The sequence below is a fragment of the Poromitra crassiceps genome (assembly GCF_964638095.1).
Source record: "Poromitra crassiceps genome assembly, chromosome: 4".
In the NCBI taxonomy this organism is placed as follows: domain Eukaryota; kingdom Metazoa; phylum Chordata; class Actinopteri; order Beryciformes; family Melamphaidae; genus Poromitra; species Poromitra crassiceps.
In genome coordinates this window covers 57,665,207-57,691,872 of record NC_139626.1, presented here as the reverse complement: position 1 = coordinate 57,691,872, position 26,666 = coordinate 57,665,207, and the positions used below count along the sequence as shown (strand labels likewise).

At 47.3% G+C, this 26,666-nt stretch overlaps 1 protein-coding gene across 1 annotated transcript; it reads right to left on the bottom strand.

Annotated features, from left to right (window-relative positions):
* Positions 1–1,956: 1,956 nt before the first annotated feature.
* Positions 1,957–10,920, bottom strand: vps16 (VPS16 core subunit of CORVET and HOPS complexes). Its single transcript, XM_083634956.1, has 3 exons — positions 9,964–10,920; positions 5,812–7,389; positions 1,957–4,247 (listed from the first exon to the last, which is right to left on the bottom strand). The coding sequence occupies exons 1-3, from the start codon at positions 10,705–10,707 to the stop codon at positions 4,065–4,067; spliced, it is 2,505 nt and encodes an 834-aa protein (XP_083491082.1). The 5' UTR covers positions 10,708–10,920; the 3' UTR covers positions 1,957–4,064.
* Positions 10,921–26,666: the final 15,746 nt, after the last annotated feature.

The following is a 26,666-nucleotide window of genomic DNA, read 5'->3' as shown; positions in this document are numbered from 1 at the left end:
ACCTCTTAACAGCTCATGTACATTTTGAAATCTGATCTTGTTACTTTCATTAACAAAATACACAGACTTATTGGCAAGTAAGCTCTTTGGTCAAAATGAGCACAGGGAGAGAGGACGATTGGTACGTAGCAGTTTCACCTCTTGTCTGCTGTTGATTTAGTTTTCACTTTGGTGTGTGTTGATGGCTTGGTTTACTGCAGTGGCTCTCAAACTGTTGGCTTCAGTACCCCCCTTTCCCTGATTTCTGAATCCAAGTACCCCCCTTTCCCTGATTTCTGAATTCAAGTACCCCCTTTACCCGACTACAACATTTAGCTTAGAAAACCATAGCATATGATGCAATGAATGATAACTCACCTTTTGAAGAATACAGTACCGCAGGGATGATGTATTTTTGTAGTCGGAAGGCGGAGGTCCTGGACTTCCTGGATCCTACGGGTAAAAGTCAATGGGGTTTTTGGATGGGGATTTCACTTAAATGCATAAAATACGGTCTGTGGTTAACAAAAGTTTATGAAACTGCGACCTTTGCGTCAGCACGATAATCTTCACAAACGACGGCCACTTTTATGACTTTTGAAACGTAAATGCGCTTTTTTCAAACGCGCTTTTTATCAAAACGCTTCAAAAGGCATAAAAGTGATTCCCGTTTGTGAAGATGATCGTACTGACACAAAGGCCGCACCTTCATCATAAACCTTTGCTAACCACAGACCTTATTTGATGCATTGAAGTGAAATCCCCATCCTAAAACCCCCATTGACTTGATCCAGGAAGTCGGGGACTTAACGCCTTCCATGCTAATTAACCTGGACTCATCGTGCGGTGCTCTAGATAACATTACAAAATAAGAAATGGGGTGAAAGAGTTGCACTTAGTGCCTCCTGAGCAGATTTATATGAACGTTTCATCCATTTAACATGATTCTTACATTTTACCATTTCCGCCTTTCTGTCAAGTACCCCCTGTAGTACCTCCACGTACCCCTAGGGGTTTGGGAACCACTGCCTGGCTAAACATGACCAAAAGCACCACAGTGCACTAAATCCCAAAGCAGCAGGTTAAACTGCAGCCAGTGTGTCACCTGCACAATGGCGACTTGATCCAACAGCTTCGTCAAGTCGGGTTTCTTCAAGCACTTTTCTCCAGCGTTCCTCTCAAGAGTGCCTCACAGGGCAAAACAAAGGACATCACGCTCATGTACCCAATAGTCACACGTGTGTTTTCCTCCAAGAACGTCTCTGGAGACATGAGAGGCCACAGACAGAGCCTGCTCATATTTATGTTTGTATTCTATGTCTGAATATGTATATACAGTGTGTGTGTGTGTGTGTGTGTGTCTGCTGGACACAGTCAATGTAGGATGAAAAGACAAAAGTCACACTGCCTAGTATTGTGGCTGGCGTGGCCGGACCTGAAGGAAGTGGACTTTGTACAGGAATAAAAGATGTGACATTGTATAGCTTCATTTCTGCGTTGTACAAGACTTCTAGACGATCTCTTTTCTATTGAATTAAAGATGCCTTAGACAGCTGCACCCCGTATTTAAAAAGAGTTTTGTCTCATTCCAGGTAACGGCATTTGTAGAATTCCTCGTTTTTCCCCCCGCTTATGATACATTGCTAATGTATGTCCACTGACAAAATCCCAGGTTCTATTTTTTTTTTTTTTATTATTTAAATGAGGTTCCCAAATTGAGAAATGTCTATTGCTTGGTTTCTGTGAATTGAATGCTTCTCCCTGTCCGAGCCCTTCTCCCTCGATGTTCTACACAGCCAGTCCTGTGAGAACCCACAGATGCATCGATTCATTTTATTACTTGTATTAAGGTGCTTATTACAGAGCTTGCTCCTTTTCTACAGTCACCCCCTCAATAAAGAAATCAAACCATTTTGTCTTTCTTGGCGTGTTTAACCCGTTTATATGTTAGGATCAGTTAAAATCAGAATCATAGGATCAGTGAAAACAAGAAAAATGGTTTTAATTGCACAAAATAAAAAACATTCCAATTTCTCATTTTCAGCTGCTCTGTTTGCCTCGCGATTTAGGGAATACAATTTGTTTAGAGACTTTTTATTAACGCGTCAATATTTACAATCACAGATTAATACGAGAAGGAAATATGGATACATTGATTACATCAAATTCAGGGATTTTCTAGGACATTCCAGGTCCTCTAATTCAAGGACCCAACACAGCCTAGTTTTGAGACATAGATCAAAGTTAATTACCGTTACACAGCAGTGCAAATTTCTATGAGAACTGGCAGGTTTTACAGAAGCTCACATTCAATGACCGATGTCTATTTTCAAAAACTTGCAAGGACCTGTGGAAACCCTGGATTTATGATCACATGCATCAGTGTGTTTCCTGTGACGTTTATAACAAACTGAGGGGGACTTTTGATCTGTGGTGTGAGAGTGGCTGAATCCAAATATCCAGACTCCACTGCAATTGCAGACTTTGTGGGTGATGTAAGAAATGCACAATTTAGCCATTATAGTCCGGTCCTTATTTGAAAACATTTCTGTATTTAAATGTGTGTATAGCCTAATATACGTTGTATAGAAGTAAAGACCTGTCTATATAACGTCACAGTGAGTATGAGTGAAGTCCACGAGAGCTCAGTCAGGGGGGGGGGGGGGGGGTTCCCCAAACTTCTGAGTAGCCAGCCAGATAGGAAAAATAAATAGCCGGGCTAAGCGATGGACCTTCTAGGCGGGTCTGGGAGCATGCCCCACCGGAAGAACATTCTGTACATGTTCAAGTCAAATGCATCAATCTGGTGCACTTTGAGAGCAACACTAAGAGGCTATGATGAGGCACCACAAACACCACATCCTCTTTACTGTGCTGTGGCTTTACAATGATGAAGGAATAAACGTCTCCCTACATATATATATTCTGCATACAGGTCACTATATGGCCCGTCTATACCAACATCACTTCCAGGGGAGCACTCGAGTACAAAGTCATATTTGCTTTGTAGGCATGAACAAAAGTAAAATAAAAGGGGAATATAACTTTGATTGGAAAGATGTTCAGCCAAGACAATACTACTTATATAAGCCCTAAAGCAGGAGTTTGACTTCTACTGTCACACATCCTCGTGTTCAGTTAAAACAGCTTGATACTAACTGGCCCCAACTCCCCAAAATGTTTCAATCTAAAGCCCCAGACGCTCGCGTTTTGAAGTCCACCCATTGTTTTAAACGGCCCAACATGCACCCAGAGCGGTCTGACGCGCGTTCTAACTGCCTTGACGCCCGTACTCCGAATTTTGGAGCGTCAAATGAGGTTCCAGCAGCAGCTGACGCGCGAGGTTAGTGGCTGAGTGGAGCTCAGCGAGCCGCAGGCAGCCAGCTGCCTTCGTGTTGCCGAGCGGAGAGTGCAGCCCGTCGGCCTGGAATCTCCGAGGTGCGACCCCTGACAACCAGGCTCTCTGAGGCGCGCGCCACTGTCGCTTTTGCAGTCAATAATATTCCTGGAATGCAAGTTTTAACGAGCCACTTACATTTCTTTGCATTCTTAGACATTACAGTTTGATTTAGTTTGCATAATTGGTCAAGTTAGTTTATGGGCTAGACATTCTGCCAGATGACAGGCACTAGGCGCCATTTTCCCCTTCATTTGGAAGAGAAAATGATCCTGAAATGAAGATTTGATTGACAGCTGCCATGTCGTGATACGATTGGTTGAACTGTAGATTACTGTTATGAATGAAATCTTGAAAAATGAACTTTTGATGTGAAAAAGTGTGAAAAACTAACGAAATTCGATTTTTGTGATTTTCTTGGCATACATTATTAAATAGGTGCACTGCATACCCAGGTATTTGAACTAAAAGAAAAGAGAAGTCATTTTTGGGTTCAGCTCGACTTTAAGACTATTTAGCTGGCAACTGGCGGAACTGGGGAACCCCCTGGCTCAGTTCACAAGTCCGGAGGGTGGACATTTGGATTCAGCGTGTGTGTGTGTGTGTGTGTGTGTGTGTGTGTGTGTGTGTGTGTGTGTGTGTGTGTGTGTGTGTGTGTGTGTGTGTGTTGGTGGGTGGGGGTGTCTGATCACTTCTTGGCGGCGGTGGCTCTGGCCCGGTTCAGCTTGTCAATCAGAAGGCGGTCGGAGGCGGAGCAACGGGAAAGCACCGCCCCCATTTCTCCTTCACTCCTCCTCTCTATCGCCGCATCGGCCGCTCCCTCTAGATCACCGACAGCCAGGTGGGCCTTGACCTTCTGCTCCGGTGTGACCTTGGAATGGTGGTGGACAAATAAATCAATATTATTATCAATCACAATATGGTTGATTATTGATTGTTAATACATTTCTGATATTTTCAATATACATCATTTACAGCATCAGTCACTGACACCGTGATATAGAAGTATATCGTGATTAGGGATGCAGGGGTTAACCGGTTTGACTATTAACCGCGATTTCAAACGTCACGGTTATATAACCGCAGAGGCTCCGTAACACCGGGTGTTTTGTTGTCAAAATAAGTCCGTCAGTTTAAACTCCCATGCGGCGCAGACAGCGCTGGAACGAGAGGAACCGGCCTCTCGCTTCGTTTCCGCACGGACTATTTTAGCGGGTGCACAAAACACAGCTCTCCCACCAGTCTGCTATGCTCCCAATAGCATAGCCATGGACGTCAGCCAAACATAAACTTTTCAGAGACGTGCGCGATGCGACAGTCGCCTGACACGAACTGTGGTCTCCGTGGCCTCTTAATTTGTTTACTGAACGGCCATCGATGTAACGACGTAACGCTAGTTAGTTATCTAACTAGCGTTAGATAACTCCCTTGCCTCCCTTGCCTACGCTAGCATTACAGCTAACGTAATGGCAGAGCCTGAGAGACCACAAGCAACTCAAAGAGATGATCTCTTCCCCCCCAAAACATGTCTAAAGTAATCGGTATGGCAGCATTTCGGTTACAAAAAGGACACCCAGGGTGTTGTTAAAGATGACGGCTCCCCAATCTGCAAAACCTGCCGAAGTCGCAGTCGCAGCTAAGGGCTCCAACACCTCCAACCTTCTACAACACCTGCATAACGTTAGATGATTAAAAATGAATAATAATCAAACTAATAGGCATGGATGAGGATGACACAGTTGATGATAACACTCAAGTGTATTACCCACATTCGTTATATTTCTCATAGGAGGTCACTAAAAGTTAATCAACATTTACACTAAAAGATAAGTTAGATCTGTTTTTCCACCAGGTTTTACAAGTTCTCTACTCAGGTGATCCAAAAGAAATGTAGAAAAATAATACACCTGCCTGACTATGTTTTGTTCCAAAGAGATCTACTGTCATAAATATTACAGTCAGACTTTGTTTATTTTATTTATCATTTTGGACAAATATTTGCCTTTATTTACCTTTCAAAAGACAGCAACCTTTAAACAATGCATGGACAATACAATAAAACCTCTGTTCAAAGAATGCTCATGTGATTTTTATACGTCCATAAATAATCGTGAAACCGTGATAATCGTGGTTTTTTCTCAGACTATAATCGTACATCAAAAAAAATAATCGATGCATCCCTAATCGTGATATAGCAGTATATCGTGATATAGAAGTATATTGTGATATAGAAGTATATCGTGATATAGCAGTATATCGTGATATAGAAGTATATTGTGGTATAGCAGTATACCGTGAATTCGTGATATAGCAGTCTATCGTGATATAGAAGTATATCGTGATATAGCAGTATATCGCGAATTCGTGATATAGAAGTATATCGTGATATAGAAGTATATCGTGATATAGATTGTGGCCATATCGTCCAGCCTTACCTTGCCGACATACTTCTTGGCTTCGTATTTATTATGGCGCTTCACACACACTTCCACAAAGGGCAGGTAGCCAATAGGAGACTTCTTGCTCTTGGAGAACTTCTCAAGCTCCTCCCACTCCTCCTTCTCCGCCAGCGACTTCAACTTCAGCCACCAGTACCTCTTGTCGGGAACCCGGAAGTCTCTGTAGAGCTGCTCCGCTTGTTTGTGGAGGCCGAGCGCCAGCAGAGCCTCCATGGTCGCCTGGAGAGACAGTCCCAGGAGCCCCGCCCCTTTCTCATCGTCTAACTTCCGCTGGAAGCGGAGGAGGCGCATCTCCTCCTCTGTGGCCTTGGCAGCGAACTCGTTCTTGGCCTTGTTGTACTCGTCGACGGCACTCTGCAGGAGGGACAAGCGGCTCTCCAGCCTCTTCTCTCGGTAACTGGCAGCGACGTAGTAGTTGGCGAGCTCCTGGTGGTCATCGTCTTGGTTGTACAGGTCCTTCAGAGTCTCCTGTTCCTGCAGCTTGCAGAACTGTCTGTAGAGGCTCAGGGCGACCGGCTGGTTCCTCAGTGTCATGAAGAAATCTCCCCTGTTCATCTCGCTCTTCAGATAGCTGACCACCGTGTACACCAGGTCGGTGTCCCCGCTCTCCACCGCCTTGCTCAGGGCCAGCTGGCTCCGCTTCATCTTCAGCAACAGGGGAACCTGCTCTCCGGAGCGAGCCTCGTAGTCCAGCAGCTTGATCGCCAGCTCGGTGCGTCCGCACTCGTACGCTCGGGCCGCGATGTGCGAGTACGAGACCCCGGCCGAGTCGCCGACCTTCAGGCACACGGCTCTGGAGATGGCGTCGTCCGAGAGGTCCTTCTGCTGCACCTTGCAGGAGGCCCAGTGTTTGAGGACGCGGCTGACCCCCTGGTAGTCCGGAGTCTTCAGGTAGCGACAGATCTCGATGGCCAGCGGATACAGCTGCCTGTAGACCAGCCTGTCGATCAGCACCTGCACCGTCATCTGTTTGAACTGTGTGTGCGTGAGCGGCAGGCCCACGCCCGCCTCCCGCACGGCGTTCAGCACCCTCAGCTCCCTGCACATCGACACAAACGGGTCCGGACTGAAGTCCGTCAGGAAGCACTTTCCGAACGACGCCGCCCTCATCAGAGCTTTCTGCGTGTGCGCGTCGTACTCGTGCCCCGCCGCCTCCACACACTGTCTGACGGCTTCTCCCAGCATGCTCTGCTCCTTGATCTCCCTCAGGTACTCGTCCGCCTTCTGGCTGGACTTCTCGTACTCCCTGTGGGCCTCCAGCAGCAGAGCTCCGGGAGCCATGGAGGCGATCTTGAAGATGTCCTGACAGACCAGAGGGACCTCCTGGAGCAGCTCCTGACGGGACGGGGTGATGACCCGCACGCCGTCCAGCTCCCCGACGCACACGCACTGCTCCTCCAGGGGAAACTGGATGGTGTCGTTGCACACCCCGGCCACCAGGAGGAGTCGGTCCCACATCAACACCACGGACGGCTGCTGACTCTTTGGCCTGCGGCACCACACCATCTGTTTGGGAGGCGTCCTGATGTTGGTGTCGACTTCACACAGTTTGTCCTGCAGGTAGTAGGGGTGGACAATAACAACAAAATTGTTTTATACATTTACAATTGTTGGGTGTTGGGCTGGGGGGGGGGGGGGTGAGGATGCAAAGTACGCAAGTGCACAAAGCTAGAAATGAGCGCACGATATTTCTAGTATCCTTTATTTACAGCAGGTGCTGTTTATTTACAGCAGGTGCTGCTGTTTATTTACAGCAGGTGCTGTTTATTTACAGCAGGTGCTGTTTATTTACAGCAGGTGCTGTTTATTTACAGCAGGTGGCGCCCTTTCATTCCAGGTCAGTACAATGCATTCAAGCAGAATATGGCCCAATTCCAATCCGCCCCCTAAACACTCAAGCCCTGTTCCCTCACTCCCTCTAATGGCCGCCATCTGAAAGTGGTTGAGTCATCAAGTGTGGAAGGGATCCACATTGGATAAATAGGAGGATTGGGACAGCAGAGCCCTTTGCACTTGACAAGATGATGTTGACTCTGGCAGGTTTGGGGCTCGCTATATATTGTTTATTGTCAAGACACCTAAGGCGTTTGAGGGATAGACTCCCTGATGAGTCTGTTCTCATCCAGGCTCTGGCTCTACATAGTGGACAACAGGTAATTTAAAAATAAATGTACCGTATACTGCAACATCTGCAATCTGCAACATGTGTAATTATAATTAAAATAAGCCTAATAATGACATGTCACCCAACATTATACACAATGTCAATACTGTACAATACAGATTTGGTAAAACTATTTCTCATTCATCAAAAAAGTTGTGGATTGCAATTGTAAAAGAAATGATCGATGATTATACTCGGATTGTGTAAAATAACTCCTTGCATTCCTCTGATATAATATTTTTGTCTACTCTGAAATCCCTATTAATGTAATGTTTCATTGTCAATTAAGGCATTCCAGCGCACTCGCAAACACCGCGTTCGTTTCGCACGTGTGTTCTTTTATTTTTTTGACAGATATTTGCAGCCTTCCCGTTTTATACGTCACAACGCTATGCATTGTGGGCAATTCCCTTTCCGTAAGTGGCCACAGCTGCACCCTTACGGTAAGGGGGCAGAAAGGGCTCACTCTGAGCCCTCATTCACTTTGCGATTTCAGCGTGGGACATCCCTAAGCCCTCACTCCCTTCACGTGAACGTGCCTCTAAGGGCTTGAGTCAGTAAGGGGGCGGATTGGAATTGGGCCTATAATCCACTTGGCACATTCATTTTTCAGACATCTTTGTAGGTGCAGATATCCATAGAGCCAGTGGTGTAGTCTACCTTTTTTCAGAGGGTATACTCTGACTCTGACCCCCCCCCCCCCCCCCCCCGTGGGCCGTGGTTTCGGCCGGAAGTGGGCGGAGATTCGACCCATTTTTTGTTGTTGTTCCTCCCCAAATTTACAGAATAGCTTCAGCCATCAGCTTCATCTTGCTTCTTCGGTCGCTATTCTGTCTCCTGAAGATTTGTTTGCCGACGGGGAGAAAGCCCCACGTGATAGCCACCCGTCAATCTCTCTCTCTCTCTCTCTCTCTCTCTGCTCAACGCTGTAACACCATTTTATTTTGAAATTCAGTTGACTTTGCCATTTCCCACGGATATTGTCGCGTTTTTCTTTTCGCGTTTCTGCCTTCACGCGCCTTGTCGGCTTGAAAATAGAACTCACGTAAAAATCGGCGCAGCAGGCGAGGAGGCGTGGGTACACGGAAGGTTCACGTTGAGGCGCCCTGTGTACACAGCCTCATTGACTAAAAAGGACGCCTATTTAAAAGCGTGGGTAAAGGCAAGGCTTGGGTGCTGTGTGTGTGAACGTAGGGTAACACACAGAGCGCCGCACAGGGTGAATTTTATGAATGGAAATTGAAAACGATACGTATCATAGCGCATTTCCCAGTGCGCATACGCAAATCTGAGTCATTTGGCAGTGTGTATACTGCGTATACCTGCATAGCACGTAGACAACACCCCCGCATACAGCTCAACAGTCACGTGATGTCCCCCCCCCCCCCCCCCCGGAAATAAGTTCACCATTCATTTTCTCCACAGACATTTCGAAAAAATCTTTATATAACGAGTTTTAAGGCTGGAACCAAGCGGGGGCCGTTGTTATTTTTTCACCCACGCTGACCAATTGACCACGCGTCTTTGACGAGACACGGCCTGAATGTATACATGGGTGTTCTCGGCAGTTTTCCAGTGGCCTTTATAGCAGCGATTCTCACATCAAGGGCCGCTAAACTGACACTATACCACGGAACCCCATTAATAAGATGTTGTCCCAGTGGCCCCTATCTGATAAGATTTTTGCTTTTAGATGTGTTATTACATGTGTATGAAACCCATGACCAAAATAGTGAATGGAATTATAGCTCAAACTAATTATTCCCCTTTTTGCTGGGGACTATGGGACCCCCTGGAACCCACTCAAGGACTCCACTTTGAGAACCACCATGTGCGTCAACAACACTATAAGGTGTATAGTGTTAACACACTAATTGACTAATAATATCGTAATAAATATGGTTATTGACCGATATGAAGTATATTGTGATATATATTTTGGACATCGTCCAGGGCAGGCCTACCTGCAGGTGGGCGGGGCCAGTCCACAGGTGTCCGGTGTGGGTGAACAGAGCCAGGTATTTGTAACTGAAGGACACCGCCATGTGCAGCACAGTGCTCTGAGGGCTGAGCCCTGGAGGACACACGGTGGTGCAGGAGGTGTTGTCCAGCAGGTAGAGCTGAGCCCCGTGGGCCAGCAGCACTTTAGTTTGCCTGTCCCGCGTCAGGATTGTCCAGCAGGAGGGCGCCCCCTGCAGGCCCGGGACCTCGGGTAACCTCCTCAGCTTCAGGTCGTCAATGTTGGTCGCCAGGGTGAAGCGAGAGGAGCCCGTCACTATGGCAACCCCAGTGCCGTAGGGCGAATGGAAGACTTTGGCCTCCAGCACCTGACTCTGCACCACCTCCTGCCCCATGCTGAAGTGTCTCTTGAAGGCTCCGAACAGGTCGTAGATGAGCACCGAGCCGTCCTCCTGGACACACAGCAGCTCGTCGCACACCGTCCAGCCGAGCTGCACCACCGGGCCGCTCTTCCACGGGAAGCCGGCCACGTTGACTCCCGACGCGGAGTAGATCTCCAGCTGCGGTCGGGAGCTGGGAGAGCGTCTGTGGGGCTCTCTGAGGAGAGCTATGGGCCCGCCGTAGGGAGCGGCAGCCACCAGGCTGTCTCTCAGGCCGTCGCGCAGGCTCCAGCCCATCTCGTACAGCTCTGTCTTCCTGTAGAAAGCCTCTCCCAGCGGGTTCCAGTTGGCTGTGATGAACGCAGCCATGTTGGGAGACACACAGCTTGTTGTCTGTCTTCACACAGCTCTGCACTATCCTTTGCTAGCTTTAGCTTTTAGCTCGCTGTCACCTGACTTCCACAGGCGACTTCTCCCCGACTTTCTTCTTCTACGGTCTCATAGGGCAGTGTTGTAATGTTACGTATGCGCCGTACTCGCTATACTACAGAGAGCGTTTGCTACAGCTAATGGTAATCTTTGTTGCATCTAAACCAAAGCGCTGCCGATACTTGCTTTAGTTTGGTCAGGCTTTACGGAAATAAAATCACGTGACATAATAGTATCACATGACTGGGGTGTGTTCAATCCTTCAATCTGCAAAACGGTGTGCACCGTGGGCTACGGTTCCCGTGTTGAACGGTGGTTGAACGTCATGTTTTCTCGAAACGGTGTGCAACAGGCTGCGCGGACAACCCCCCCCCCCCCCCCCCCCCCATTATTTTTTTCTTTATTATTATTAATATTATTATTATTATTATTATATTTTTTCTGTACCCTACTCTGTTTCGCCTGTCCAATGTTGCACCCATCTGGCTGTGTCAAGCATAGACTGTAAATATTGGTGTCAAGTTAGAACAGTGCCCCCTGCTGGTTACAAATGCAGCTATGTGTGACTTCAATCCCGCCCCCCCATTGATCTATATATATATATATATATATATATATATATATATATATATATATATATATATATATATATATACATATATATATTATATATACTTATATATACTTATTGTATATTGTATATATCTTATTGTATACTTATATACAATAAGGTAAGGCATTGATGACTACAATAAGGCACTATATATATATATATATATATATATATATAGTGCCTTATTGTAGTATTGTTGATTTGCTAGTGTTCTTATTTTGTTGTTTACCTTGTTTTACATGTATTGTGTGTTTTTTATTGGACCTTGTGTCTGACAATAAAGTGATGATGATGATGATATATACACACACACACACACACACACACACACACACACACACACACACACACACACACACACATATATATATATTATATATATACACACACACACACACATATATACATATATACATATATATACTGAGGTCAGAGTTTCTGCATTGATGACATGATCATGAATCATCAAGGAGCACTGATGTCATACCACATAGGGACAACATTGGGGAGCAATGATATCATGTACCCATGACCTGATCAGGAGTGACATGATACTGAGTGACATCATTGGGGAGCAGTGGCTTCCCAAGAAGGGCATCCCAAACGGTAGCTGGATGTCACCGGTCCTAATGTATATGGCCTCATTAGCATAATGTGGAGGGCTGTGTGTGAAGTGACGTAATCAGTGTCTACGACCTCATTAGCATAAGGTATATGGCATCATCAGTGCTTAGCATATAAGGTCTACCGTCTGACATCATCAGTGCTTAAAGTTTAGCATATAAGCTGATGATGTCACTCCGATGACATTATCACTGATGACCCTGACTGATGACATCTTCACCGATGACATCACAATTGCTCGTTGTAAGTGATTTGTAACAGACACTGATGATGATAATATTACAATTGCCCAAGTGACATCACTGATGACATCATCACTGATGATGTAGAATTAATACATTATGCCTCTGCTCTGACTGCACCAATGCCCCTAGGACAAGTTTGAACTGTACTCATGCAGATGAAAGCCATTCTGCTCCACTTGGCTTTCATGGCGGCCGACAGAAACCACAGCGTCCCAGAAAGCAGACCCTGGAGTGAGCTGTGGCTGGCCCGACCCCAGCTCTGTCTTTCATCACACACAGAGAGGATGTTTCAGGCCCATCTGCCGTCAACATCCACTGAACCAACCGGTCCCCAGCTGGCCTGACAGTGTGAGCTGTCTCTCTCTCACATTGGATCCTGCACAGTGTGAGCTGTCTCTCTCTCACATTGGATCCTGCACAGTGTGAACTCTCTCTCTCTCACATTGGATCCTGCACAGTGTGAACTGTCTCTCTCTCTCACATTGGATCCTGCACAGTGTGAACTGTCTCTCTCTCTCACATTGGATCCTGCACAGTGTGAACTGTCTCTCTCTCACATTGGATCCTGCACAGTGTTAACTGTCTCTCTCTCACATTGGATCCTGCACAGTGTGAACTGTCTCTCTCTCACATTGGATCCTGCACAGTGTTAACTGTCTCTCTCTCACATTGGATCCTGCACAGTGTGAGCTGTCTCTCTCTCACATTGGATCCTGCACAGTGTTAACTGTCTCTCTCTCACGTTGGATCCTGCACAGTGTGAACTGTCTCTCTCTCACGTTGGATCCTGCACAGTGTGAACTGTCTCTCTCTCTCACATTGGATCCTGCACAGTGTGAACTGTCTCTCTCTCACATTGGATCCTGCACAGTGTGAACTGTCTCTCTCTCTCACATTGGATCCTGCAGTGTGAACTGTCTCTCTCTCTCACATTGGATCCTGCACAGTGTTAACTGTCTCTCTCTCTCACATTGGATCCTGCACAGTGTGAACTGTCTCTCTCTCACATTGGATCCTGCACAGTGTTAACTGTCTCTCTCTCTCACATTGGATCCTGCACAGTGTGAACTGTCTCTCTCTCACATTGGATCCTGCACAGTGTGAACTGTCTCTCTCTCTCACATTGGATCCTGCACAGTGTGAACTGTCTCTCTCTCACATTGGATCCTGCACAGTGTGAACTGTCTCTCTCTCACATTGGATCCTGCACAGTGTGAACTGTCTCTCTCTCACATTGGATCCTGCACAGTGTGAACTGTCTCTCTCTCACATTGGATCCTGCACAGTGTTAACTGTCTCTCTCTCACATTGGATCCTGCACAGTGTGAACTGTCTCTCTCTCACATTGGATCCTGCACAGTGTGAACTGTCTCTCTCTCACATTGCATCCTGCACAGTGTGAACTGTCTCTCTCTCACATTGGATCCTGCACAGTGTGAACTGTCTCTCTCTCACATTGGATCCTGCACAGTGTGAACTGTCTCTCTCACATTGGATCCTGCACAGTGTGAACTGTCTCTCTCTCTCTCACATTGGATCCTGCACAGTGTGAACTGTCTCTCTCTCACATTGGATCCTGCACAGTGTGAACTGTCTCTCTCTCACATTGGATCCTGCACAGTGTGAGCTGTCTCTCTCTCACATTGGATCCTGCACAGTGTGAACTGTCTCTCTCTCACATTGGATCCTGCACAGTGTGAACTGTCTCTCTCTCTCTCACATTGGATCCTGCACAGTGTGAACTGTCTCTCTCTCACATTGGATCCTGCACAGTGTGAACTGTCTCTCTCTCTCACATTGGATCCTGCACAGTGTGAACTGTCTCTCTCTCTCACATTGGATCCTGCACAGTGTGAACTGTCTCTCTCTCACATTGGATCCTGCACAGTGTGAGCTGTCTCTCTCTCACATTGGATCCTGCACAGTGTGAACTGTCTCTCTCTCACATTGGATCCTGCACAGTGTGAGCTGTCTCTCTCTCACATTGGATCCTGCACAGTGTGAACTGTCTCTCTCTCACATTGGATCCTGCACAGTGTGAACTGTCTCTCTCTCTCACATTGGATCCTGCACAGTGTGAACTGTCTCTCTCTCACATTGGATCCTGCACAGTGTGAACTGTCTCTCTCTCTCACATTGGATCCTGCACAGTGTGAACTGTCTCTCTCTCACATTGGATCCTGCACAGTGTGAGCTGTCTCTCTCTCACATTGGATCCTGCACAGTGTGAGCTGTCTCTCTCTCTCACATTGGATCCTGCACAGTGTGAGCTGTCTCTCTCTCACATTGGATCCTGCACAGTGTGAGCTGTCTCTCTCTCACATTGGATCCTGCACAGTGTTAACTGTCTCTCTCTCTCTCACATTGGATCCTGCACAGTGTGAACTGTCTCTCTCTCTCACATTGGATCCTGCACAGTGTGAGCTGTCTCTCTCTCACATTGGATCCTGCACAGTGTGAACTGTCTCTCTCTCACGTTGGATCCTGCACAGTGTGAACTGTCTCTCTCTCACGTTGGATCCTGCACAGTGTGAACTGTCTCTCTCTCACATTGGATCCTGCACAGTGTGAACTGTCTCTCTCTCACATTGGATCCTGCACAGTGTGAACTGTCTCTCTCTCACATTGGATCCTGCACAGTGTGAACTGTCTCTCTCTCACATTGGATCCTGCACAGTGTTAACTGTCTCTCTCTCTCACATTGGATCCTGCACAGTGTGAACTGTCTCTCTCTCACATTGGATCCTGCACAGTGTGAACTGTCTCTCTCTCACATTGGATCCTGCAGTGTGAACTGTCTCTCTCTCACATTGGATCCTGCACAGTGTTAACTGTCTCTCTCTCTCTCACATTGGATCCTGCACAGTGTGAACTGTCTCTCTCTCTCACATTGGATCCTGCACAGTGTGAACTGTCTCTCTCTCTCACATTGGATCCTGCAGTGTGAACTGTCTCTCTCTCACATTGGATCCTGCACAGTGTGAACTGTCTCTCTCTCACATTGGATCCTGCAGTGTGAACTGTCTCTCTCTCACATTGGATCCTGCACAGTGTTAACTGTCTCTCTCTCTCACATTGGATCCTGCACAGTGTGAACTGTCTCTCTCTCACATTGGATCCTGCACAGTGTGAACTGTCTCTCTCTCTCACATTGGATCCTGCACAGTGTGAACTGTCTCTCTCTCACATTGGATCCTGCACAGTGTGAACTGTCTCTCTCTCACATTGGATCCTGCACAGTGTGAACTGTCTCTCTCTCACATTGGATCCTGCACAGTGTGAACTGTCTCTCTCTCACATTGGATCCTGCACAGTGTTAACTGTCTCTCTCTCACATTGGATCCTGCACAGTGTGAACTGTCTCTCTCTCACATTGGATCCTGCACAGTGTGAACTGTCTCTCTCTCACATTGCATCCTGCACAGTGTGAACTGTCTCTCTCTCACATTGGATCCTGCACAGTGTGAACTGTCTCTCTCTCACATTGGATCCTGCACAGTGTGAACTGTCTCTCTCACATTGGATCCTGCACAGTGTGAACTGTCTCTCTCTCTCTCACATTGGATCCTGCACAGTGTGAACTGTCTCTCTCTCACATTGGATCCTGCACAGTGTGAACTGTCTCTCTCTCACATTGGATCCTGCACAGTGTGAACTGTCTCTCTCTCACATTGGATCCTGCACAGTGTGAACTGTCTCTCTCTCACATTGGATCCTGCACAGTGTGAACTGTCTCTCTCTCTCTCACATTGGATCCTGCACAGTGTGAACTGTCTCTCTCTCACATTGGATCCTGCACAGTGTGAACTGTCTCTCTCTCTCACATTGGATCCTGCACAGTGTGAACTGTCTCTCTCTCTCACATTGGATCCTGCACAGTGTGAACTGTCTCTCTCTCACATTGGATCCTGCACAGTGTGAGCTGTCTCTCTCTCACATTGGATCCTGCACAGTGTGAACTGTCTCTCTCTCACATTGGATCCTGCACAGTGTGAGCTGTCTCTCTCTCACATTGGATCCTGCACAGTGTGAACTGTCTCTCTCTCACATTGGATCCTGCACAGTGTGAACTGTCTCTCTCTCTCACATTGGATCCTGCACAGTGTGAACTGTCTCTCTCTCACATTGGATCCTGCACAGTGTGAACTGTCTCTCTCTCTCACATTGGATCCTGCACAGTGTGAACTGTCTCTCTCTCACATTGGATCCTGCACAGTGTGAACTGTCTCTCTCTCTCTCACATTGGATCCTGCACAGTGTGAACTGTCTCTCTCTCTCACATTGGATCCTGCACAGTGTGAGCTGTCTCTCTCTCACATTGGATCCTGCACAGTGTGAACTGTCTCTCTCTCACATTGGATCCTGCACAGTGTGAACTGTCTCTCTCTCACATTGGATCCTGCACAGTGTGAACTGTCTCTCTCACATTGGATCCTGCACAGTGTGAGCTGTCTCTCTCTCTCTCACATTGGATCCTGCACAGTGTGAGCTGTCTCTCTCTCACATTGGATCCTGCACAGTGTGAACTGTCTCTCTCTCTCTCACATTGGATCCTGCACAGTGTGAGCTGTCTCTCTCTCTCTCACATTGGATCCTGCACAGTGTGAGCTGTCTCTCTCTCACATTGGATCCTGCACAGTGTGAACTGTCTCTCTCTCTCACATTGGATCCTGCACAGTGTGAACTGTCTCTCTCTCTCACATTGGATCCTGCACAGTGTGAACTGTCTCTCTCTCACATTGGATCCTGCACAGTGTGAGCTGTCTCTCTCTCACATTGGATCCTGCACAGTGTGAACTGTCTCTCTCTCACATTGGATCCTGCACAGTGTGAACTGTCTCTCTCTCACATTGGATCCTGCACAGTGTGAACTGTCTCTCTCTCACATTGGATCCTGCACAGTGTGAACTGTCTCTCTCTCTCTCACATTGGATCCTGCACAGTGTGAGCTGTCTCTCTCTCACATTGGATCCTGCACAGTGTGAACTGTCTCTCTCACATTGGATCCTGCACAGTGTGAGCTGTCTCTCTCTCTCTCACATTGGATCCTGCACAGTGTGAGCTGTCTCTCTCTCACATTGGATCCTGCACAGTGTGAACTGTCTCTCTCTCTCTCACATTGGATCCTGCACAGTGTGAACTGTCTCTCTCACATTGGATCCTGCACAGTGTGAACTGTCTCTCTCTCACATTGGATCCTGCACAGTGTGAGCTGTCTCTCACATTGGATCCTGCACAGTGTGAACTGTCTCTCTCACATTGGATCTTGCACAGTGTTAACTGTCTCTCTCTCACATTGGATCCCTCACAGTGTGAACTGTCTCTCTCTCACATTGGATCCTGCACAGTGTGAGTTGTCTCTCTCGCTCCCCATGTCTCTATTCACATCAACAATGACTGTTAGCCCTATTCATACAGGCTTTTCCCAGAGTGCACTTGACCTTATTCACATAGCCTCTCTCTCTCTGTCTGTGTTCTTGCCTGCATCACCAGATGCCTGGATAAACAGCGTGCTGCATTTTTAATGTGAGGACTGTTCCCTCAGTCTCCACCTTAAGTGTGCAGTTAGTTCAGTTGGTGTTACGTACTGTAGGATGCAGACATATACCGTGCCATATATCACCTCCCCAAGCACAGAGAGCTGCATCATTTAACTGGGATATTACGTGTGTGTGTGTGTGTGTGTGTGTGTGTGTGTGTGTGTGTGTGTGTGTGTGTGTGGTATATATAGTATTGCAGTGACTTTGATTTTTCCATCCTGTTGAGAAGGTTAAAGGTTATTATTTGTCATGACCAGTGTTGGGGTCGTTACTCAAAAAAGTAATATTATTATACATTACACATTACTTAAAAAAAAGAAGTAATACCTTATTTTATTTTACTCCCTGGAGAAATTACACATTATAATTACACATTACCGTAAATTCCGGACTATAAGCCGCGGCTTTTTTCCCGTTTTTTGGCCCCTGCGGCTTATATAACGGTGCGTCTTATCTATGGATTTTTTCAGAAAAAAAAAAAAAAAAAAAAAAAAATCTCTCTTTTTTAGCACTCTTTCTAACTATAAATCCACTTCTGTTTTAATTTCCTCTCTTGCCCTCTTTTCACCACACCGCGGACACTGTGTGCACTGTAAAAATAAACAACGGTGGTGTTGTGTTATGTTGTTTTGTTGAAATGTTGTAATACGGTAAATGGGAGCTTCCTCAAACAGCCATCTCTTCCCGACAATCCCCTCTGTGCGTGACCACTTACATATGGTAATTACGGTAAGCAAACGGCCACTCGGGCAACAACTCCCTCCCCCGACTACCAGGAGAAAATCACAAACTTCGGCGAATTCACACAAAGGAAGATCAAGGAATATTCACAACAAGACGAGCAGTAGAAGCAACACTCTCACTTACCATGGGGAAGGTACGCAGAAATTCACACGAGGCAGCTTTCAAGTTGAAAGCAGTCAATCTCGCATTAAAAGAGAGCAGCCGCCGATCAAACAGAGCAGCCGCGCGTAACCTGGGCAAAAGGGACTGTCCGTCCGGGGGAGAACTACTGAACAACTCCCTCCCGACTATCAGGAGAAAATCACAAACTTCGGCGAATTCACACAAAGGAAGATCACGGAATATTATAGGAGTGTGAAAACATCCACAATTACCAACGGGTTCCAAAACGCTGGACTGCTGCGGGATGAAGAGGATGACGCCACGGGGACTGCCCCCTAGTCCGATACCTCACGAGTCCGATACCTCACGAGTCCGACACCTCATGGTTTTGGGTTAGGGTCTGGGGGAGGTTAGGTTTAGGCGTGGGGGTGGGAGAGGTTAGGTTTTGGGTTAGGGTCTGGGGGATGTTAGGTTTAGGCGTGGGGGTGGGAGAGGTTAGGTTTTGGGTTAGGGTCTGGGGGAAGTTAGCCTCTTTTTTCGGACTCGTGAGGTGTCGGACTCGTGAGGTATCGGACTCGTGCCATGGCACCTGAAGGAGAGAGGAGAGTGGTTGACGAAGCCACCCTGAACCTGTTCGTTTCCGACACTGAAGATGAGGACTTTGGTGGTTTCAGTACGCAGGAAGAAGAGGAAGACGAGGATTAGTGACTTGACTTCTCTGGTTACAGGTTTGCTGCACATATACGGTAGCCTATTGTTGTGTGATTTTGTCTGGGGATTAGTGACCTGACTTTTGTTTTGTTTTGTTGAAATGTTAATAAATGGGAGCTTCCCCAAACAGCGATCTCTTTCCCGACATTCCTCTCTGTGCACGAACCCTTTCATATGGTAATTAAACATCAAAACACCCGCGGCTTATAGTCCGGTGCGGCTTATAGAAGAAAAAAATAGTCAATTTTGGTCCCGCGGCTTATACACCGGTGCGTCTTATAGTCCGGAATTTACGGTATATTAAAATCACACATTATATTATATATATATAAATTACATTATAATATTATTATACATTACACATTACTTAAAAAAAAGAAGTAATGCCTTATTTTACTTGACTCCCTGGAGAAAGTAATTTGTTACACTACTGAACTCGTAGTCTCAACGCCAGACCCATGAGAGTGGGACACTTTCCCTCAGCCGGCTGGTTATGGGAGGGAACCGTTCACTTGGCCAGTGATTGGCCAGTGGTGGATTCAGTCCTCCCCCAATCAGTAACGACTTTGCGAGCAGACGACGCGGGAGGCGCAGCCCATTTTTCGAACCGCTCTCTCAGCGGTGCTACGACCCGTCGCTCGTTCAATTTCAACCCGCCTTCAAAAACCAGCAGTGGCTGTGAAGTGGCACAGACTCACTTATGTAGTATGCGGAGCGCAGCGCGATTCAACGTCATATTTGAGTCTGGGGAGAGACTACACTACTCGTTACATTACTTTTGCGTGACCCCGCGACACCGCCTAAGATGCATAATGTCACCTAATTGCCAGTTAACAATGTAACATGAAACCTTACATATGCCCATATCAGCACACAGCCCTATCCTAATAAGGACATACACAAGATCTGACTCCGCCCCGTCCCTCCAGACCATCCAATCTAGTTGTCGCACCGCATGTTTTTCTCCACAATCCTGCAGAGTCAACCCTGATCCTGCAGATAATTGAAGAACTTATTCATGCTTATAAAGAAAAAAAACATCGCATGGATGCAACTGGGACGTATCCTCAGTGATGTACCCTGGGGTCATAGGATGTTTCGGGTCTCGCAACATCATACACCCTCGCCCAGGTGACCCAGCCGGGGCTGGCCAAGCCCCAACTTACGTCCCAGTAGCTACCCACGGTCAGCCCACCAGGAAGGGTCGAAGGTGGTCACGCGGTCAGGGCCACTCAATCCGCTGCTCCGGAACTACTCTGCCGGGACCGGGGGAGGGCTCTGGTACGTAGAGGGACCGGGCTCTGTGGGTTGCCACCCGGCCGGGCTCCTCCCTCGTCTCACCAGGTCTAGGACCCGTGCGCTGCACCAGACTCCACCCGCTCCAAACATCTCATTCCGACGTGATGGTGTCTTGGTGGATACCATGCAGTACCAGTAATTGGTGGCACTGCAGACTCCACTTGCGGCTTGAATGGCCCTCCTAAAAGGCCTCTCGTGGATTGTTGGGCTTCTTCTTCATGGAAGACGCAGGCTGGGGCGCTAACCCATACTGCTACACCCGGGTGCCGTCCCTGTTCTGGCTGTCAACTGACTCTCCAGTGGTCACTAGTCTTTCCTGGTTGTCACGTAGTCTATTCCTATGAGTCACTGGCTAAGCCAGGCTAACTTATAAAGAAAAAAAACATTGCATGGATGCAACTGGGACGTATCCTCAGTGATGTGGCAAGTAATGCCGTGTTTGAATAGTAACTGTCATGTGATTACTGGCTTTAGGGACTGTAATGCCTTACGCTACTCATTACAGACAAATGTAATGTGATTACAGTAATGTGTTACTTTTGTCTGGCGTTACCCCCCCAACACTGGTCATGACTGTGAATCTTTTTGGCCGGATCTCTCCAACACTGCCTTTCCAACTTCATCATCCCATTTCTGCAAATCTGTTTTTCTGATAGGCTATACCAGAGCAGCATGTGACTCTGATAGGCTATACCAGAGCAGCATGTGACTCTGATAGGCTATACCAGAGCAGCATGTGACTCTGATAGGCTATACCAGAGCAGCATGTGACTCTGATAGGCTATACCAGAGCAGCATGTGACTCTGATAGGCTATACCAGCGCCGCATGTGACTCTGATAGGCTATACCAGAGCAGCATGTGACTCTGATAGGCTATACCAGAGCAGCATGTGACTCTGATAGGCTATACCAGAGCAGCATGTGACTCTGATAGGCTATACCAGCGCCGCATGTGACTCTGATAGGCTATACCAGAGCAGCATGTGACTCTGATAGGCTATACCAGCGCCGCATGTGACTCTGATAGGCTATACCAGCGCCGCATGTGACTCTGATAGGCTATACCAGAGCAGCATGTGACTCTGATAGGCTATACCAGAGCAGCATGTGACTCTGATAGGCTATACCAGAGCAGCATGTGACTCTGATCCAGAGCAGCATGTGACTCTGATAGGCTATACCAGAGCAGCATGTGACTCTGATAGGCTATACCAGAGCAGCATGTGACTCTGATAGGCTATACCAGCGCCGCATGTGACTCTGATAGGCTATACCAGAGCAGCATGTGACTCTGATAGGCTATACCAGAGCAGCATGTGACTCTGATAGGCTATACCAGAGCAGCATGTGACTCTGATCATCAATCCCATCAATCAAATGTTCAAGTTGAAAAATGACAGAATTAAATCAGTGCCACACACTTTTTTTTATTTTCTTAATTGTTTTTTACTGAAAACGCTGAGCCAGTAGCCGCCACCTTCAGGGTACTGAGAAACAGAAGTGGGCATTTCAACAAATAAAATGGACATCGCCCGGGGCAGAGATACGCACGCTGAGGCGGCTCAGTCGCCTGGTCGGGGCGGAAGGGAACTGGTGCGAATAGCGCGATCCTCCCACGCGCTACGTCCTGCCGGTGAAGCTCAGGTGAAAAGAAGCGGCTGGCTACTGCGCATGTGTGGGAGGAAGCGTGGTGCTAGTCTACGGCCCTCCCCAGATCGGCAGAGGGCGGAGCAGCGACCGGGGCAGCAGGGGGGGAAAGGGCCAAGTACAATAGAGAGCCGCAGGGATGACGTATTTTTGTAGTCAGAACGCGGAAGTCCCGGACTTCCTGGTTCTTCACTGTTTCTGTCTATGGGATTTTTGAATGGGTTTTTGCCGCAATGCTTCAAATAAGGTCTCTGGGCAAGGCAAGCTTAATCAAACGCGAACCAGAGTTCAGTCGGATAATCTTCACACATGAGGACCACTTTCATGAGTTTTGTAGCGTAAATGCGAGCCCTAGAAGTAAAAAGCTCGAGCTAAGGTAATCCAGAACTACACAGTGTCGCATAGGCTTCCAAGTCACGTCAGCACTCAACCTGGACTGTTGTTGATTACCCCGGGCTGAACGGGCTGAACCAGGTGAGGGAAAGAGAATTTCCGTGTTCGTGGTGACGTTATTGACGTATATATCCCCATCGACTCAACAGTGTAGTCTCATTTAGCCGTTTGCTAGCTAGCCACCCTTTTAACGGCACGTCAAAGCTTCAAAACTCATAAAAGTGGTCCTCGTGTGTGAAGATGATATTACTAAACACTGGTTCGCGTTTGATTAAGCCAGCGTTGCCCAGAGAGATTATTAGAAGCATCGTGCCAAAAACCCATTCAAAACTCCCATAGGCGAAAACAGTGAAGAACCAGGAGTGTTAGCATCGATGATTTCCGGACTCGTTCCTGCGGCTCTCTATTGGGGAGAAAATGGAGGGGGGGGGGGGGCTAGTCAAGAAAGAAAAAAAGAGACGGCTAGAGATTTTGAAAGACATTCAGTCATTTTGGCCGTGGATGCCGGGTAGAAAATCGGTGACATTTTCGCGGACAGGTGATCAAAAACGGGGACTGTCCCTGAAAATCGGGGACGTCTGTCTTCCTTCCTGACAAAACAAAGAAGACAGCTGATGTCTGTGAGATGTTGGCAATTGAAATGATTCTATCAACCCAACCAGAGAGCAAGTGACATTCCCTTCTGTGTCACTCCACCAACATGGCCACTTGTGCTGCCTTCAATTGGGCTGGTGTGTTGCCGTGGCTACGACATGAACGCCCCGACCCCCCTCACGACTTGGTCACGTAGAGATTTTCCGAAAGGCCCCGAGTTCATGATGTCGTTCGCGTGCACGAGTTCCATTTCCAAGGCAGCGTTGTGGCATGGAGCTCAACAGTCGCGCGACTTTCCGTCACGTTTACAGTTCCCCGGGAAAGTGAGTTCCCCATTCATTTTCATTCATTTTTCACCATAACGAGTTTTAAGGCTGGAACCAAGCTTCCCCCGTGACCTACTGAATCGTGAGTGACCATACAACATTTCAGTTTGGAGCAAAAACTGAAATGTTTTTTTTGATATTTTGATATGATATTTTTGGTTTTTTCTCTATGGAGAAAATGAATGGGGAACTCACTTCCGGGTCAGGAAATGTCATGTGACGGTTCAGCTCTATTATTGCCCAACTCTCAGCGACAGGCCTCTACTGCCCCCTACAGGCCTCTACTGCCCCCTACAGGCCTCTACTGCCCCCTACGTGTGTATCTCTCCCGAGGGCCTCTTTGAGTCCAGCAGCCCTCGCTTCGACTGGATGGAAGGAAAAACAAGGGCGCGGCAGCAAAGCATAATAGTTGTACGAACAGATCAGTGCATCGTGTTTTAAAAGTCCAGGTCGGTAGGTAGCCATCTTCTTCTTCTGTGGTGTTTTGAAACCCCAGGTCGGTAGGTAGCCATCTTCTTCTTCTGTGGTGTTTTGAAACCCCAGGTCGGTAGGTAGGTAGCCTACAGGAAATATCTGCTTGAGCCTTCAGGCAGAGTTCAAAGTCCACGCTCTCTCTCTCTCCTTTTCTAGCCTGTGTTTTGCAGGCGAGAACACGCCTGCAGTCTCTTCTCCCCCTGGAGGCCGAAGCCCCTCTCCTCTGCATCTGCGCTTCTTGCGTTCAGTTTTCCCCGACATTCTGAATGCCAACGCGTCCCCTCGTTTCCTGAGTCCAAGTCAAGAGAGGGGGCCGGGGGTCCGTCTGTGTCCCACTGAATGCAGAGACTTTCCAGGGACTTTGATTGGCTGATGCTGGAAGACTGGCAGGCCAGTAGAGTTCAGTCCTCCACACGGAAACCTGGAGAAGGGAGCACATCGTCTCGAGTCAAGATGCGGTCAAACTGAATTCACATGCTAGCGGATATTTCGGAAAACAATCGGAAATGCAGGTAACATTTTGCCAACTGACTGCGAGTTGTGACACAATGATAGCCTTTAACCTTCTCACCAGCACAGTAAAATCAAGTTTCGGTTCAGTCAACCTATGTATACAGTATGTATATGATGTCGGACTTTCCCCATCAGCACACCTGAACGCACCATAAACCATCTTTCAGTTTAATAATAATGATCAACTTAAATTGCAAAGTTTCAAAGTGCGTCAAAGACAAAAAATAATGAAAGAGTAAATACGTTGGGGGGGGGGGGGGGGGGGGGGGTCAATAAAACAGAAAGTAAAATAACTAGAAATGAAGACCATTAACAACTGCAGAAAATAAATCTATCCTGATCTCCTTGAGGGGGTCATTAAAAGGCTAGAGGCTTTAGTAACAAAGCATTATCTCTCTTGAGATTATTTAGATTAATTTAATTGAATTTATTTTAAAAATGGATTTTGCTATGGCTAAGAGAGCCGTGCCCTTGTTTGCAAAAGCAGACAAAAGAGACAAGACTTGACTTCTTCCTTGTACTGTAGTTCAGGGGTTGGGTTCTTCCTTGTACTGTAGGTCAGGGGTTGAGTTCTTCCTGGTACTGCAGGTCAGGGGTTGGGTTCTTCCTTGTACTGTAGGTCAGGGGTTGGGTTCTTCCTTGTACTGTAGGTCAGGGGTTGGGTTCTTCCTGGTACTGTAGGTCAGGGGTTGGGTTCTTCCTTGTACTGTAGGTCAGGGGTTGGGTTCTTCCTTGTACTGTAGGTCAGGGGTTGGGTTCTTCCTTGTACTGTAGGTCAGGGGTTGGGTTCTTCCTTGTACTGTAGGTCAGGGGTTGGGTTCTTCCTTGTACTGTAGGTCAGGGGTTGGGTTCTTCCTTGTACTGTAGGTCAGGGGTTGGGTTCTTCCTTGTACTGTAGGTCAGGGGTTGGGTTCTTCCTTGTACTGTAGGTCAGGGGTTGGGTTCTTCCTTGTACTGTAGGTCAGGGGTTGGGTTCTTCCTTGTACTGTAGGTCAGGGGTTGGGTTCTTCCTTGTACTGTAGGTCAGGGGTTCTCAACCTTTTTTAACTCCTGATTGTTAAGAAAAATCCGAGGGCCACCTTCCCAAATCCCAAATAAATTAGAAAACAAAACATAACATGACAAAAAAAGGAGAACAAATAAACTGGGCTATATGTGTGTTATGCCACTGTCTGTGATATTCAAACATAACTGATCAATGAAATGATGCATTTTAATAATTTAAATTCGATTTGTATTTATGTTTAGGTATATCACAGTGTGCGGAAATCGGGGGGGGGGGGGGAATGTGAGAATAACATTTTCACTGCGGGCCCTATCGTCCTACAGGCGCTATTGTTTGCACACCAGTTTGCGCACCTCTTCGTCTGCCTCCACCCTCCAGTTTTGCGCCGGGATCTAAGCGCAGACACAGGTGTAGGCGTGGCCCAGGCGCATCAGCACCAATGTTCGTTATCACCATTGTTTATTAGTTTCAAATGGTTTATCTATATTGAATCCAAACTTGTTCATCCTCCAATTCTCTCCCTCCCTCTCCCTCTCGTTCTCTCCCCTCTCTCTCTCTTCCCATCTCTCTTTTCTCTGTCGACCTCTCTCTTTCTCTCTCTCACTCTGCCCCTCTGCTGGCCCACTCAGCGAGGAGGAAGCTGCTGTCACAGACGTGACGCTGTGGCTTTTAAGGGGGGTGGACATGATCACACCTGTGAATAATTTTGTGCTTAAACACGCCTATATGGAGGTTTGCGCTGAGCTGACGCAGAGCGCAGCGGGGCAACACCGCCCACAATTAGCGATGCGCACGGCGCCATTCCGGCGTAAAGCGGGCGCTAACACAAAATTGCTGCCTTTGCGACGATAGAGCCCTGTGTCTTTAGGACCCTGGAGCTCTTAAACCCTATGTAGTGTATGTAGGTATGTATAATGTATATGCATAATGTATGTATTGTATCAGACAAGGCTGTAAAGCTTAAAGGAACACTCCGCCCATTTTCAACCAGCTTTGTATCATTAGAACATCAGTAGTATATCAGAAAACTGTAAACGGTTTTGAAGTCTGTCATTTAATTTGACAGT

Bases quoted from the DNA above. Each gene is read 5' to 3' on its own strand.
- vps16 (XM_083634956.1), bottom strand. From the start codon at position 10,707: ATGGCTGCGTTCATCACAGCCAACTGGAACCCGCTGGGAGAGGCTTTC. The intron at 7,390-9,963 runs GTAGGCCTGCCC...TACTACCTGCAG, and splicing joins CTGGCCCCGCCCACCTGCAG to GACAAACTGTGTGAAGTCGA. The intron at 4,248-5,811 runs GTAAGGCTGGAC...CACCATTCCAAG, and splicing joins CCAAGAAGTATGTCGGCAAG to GTCACACCGGAGCAGAAGGT.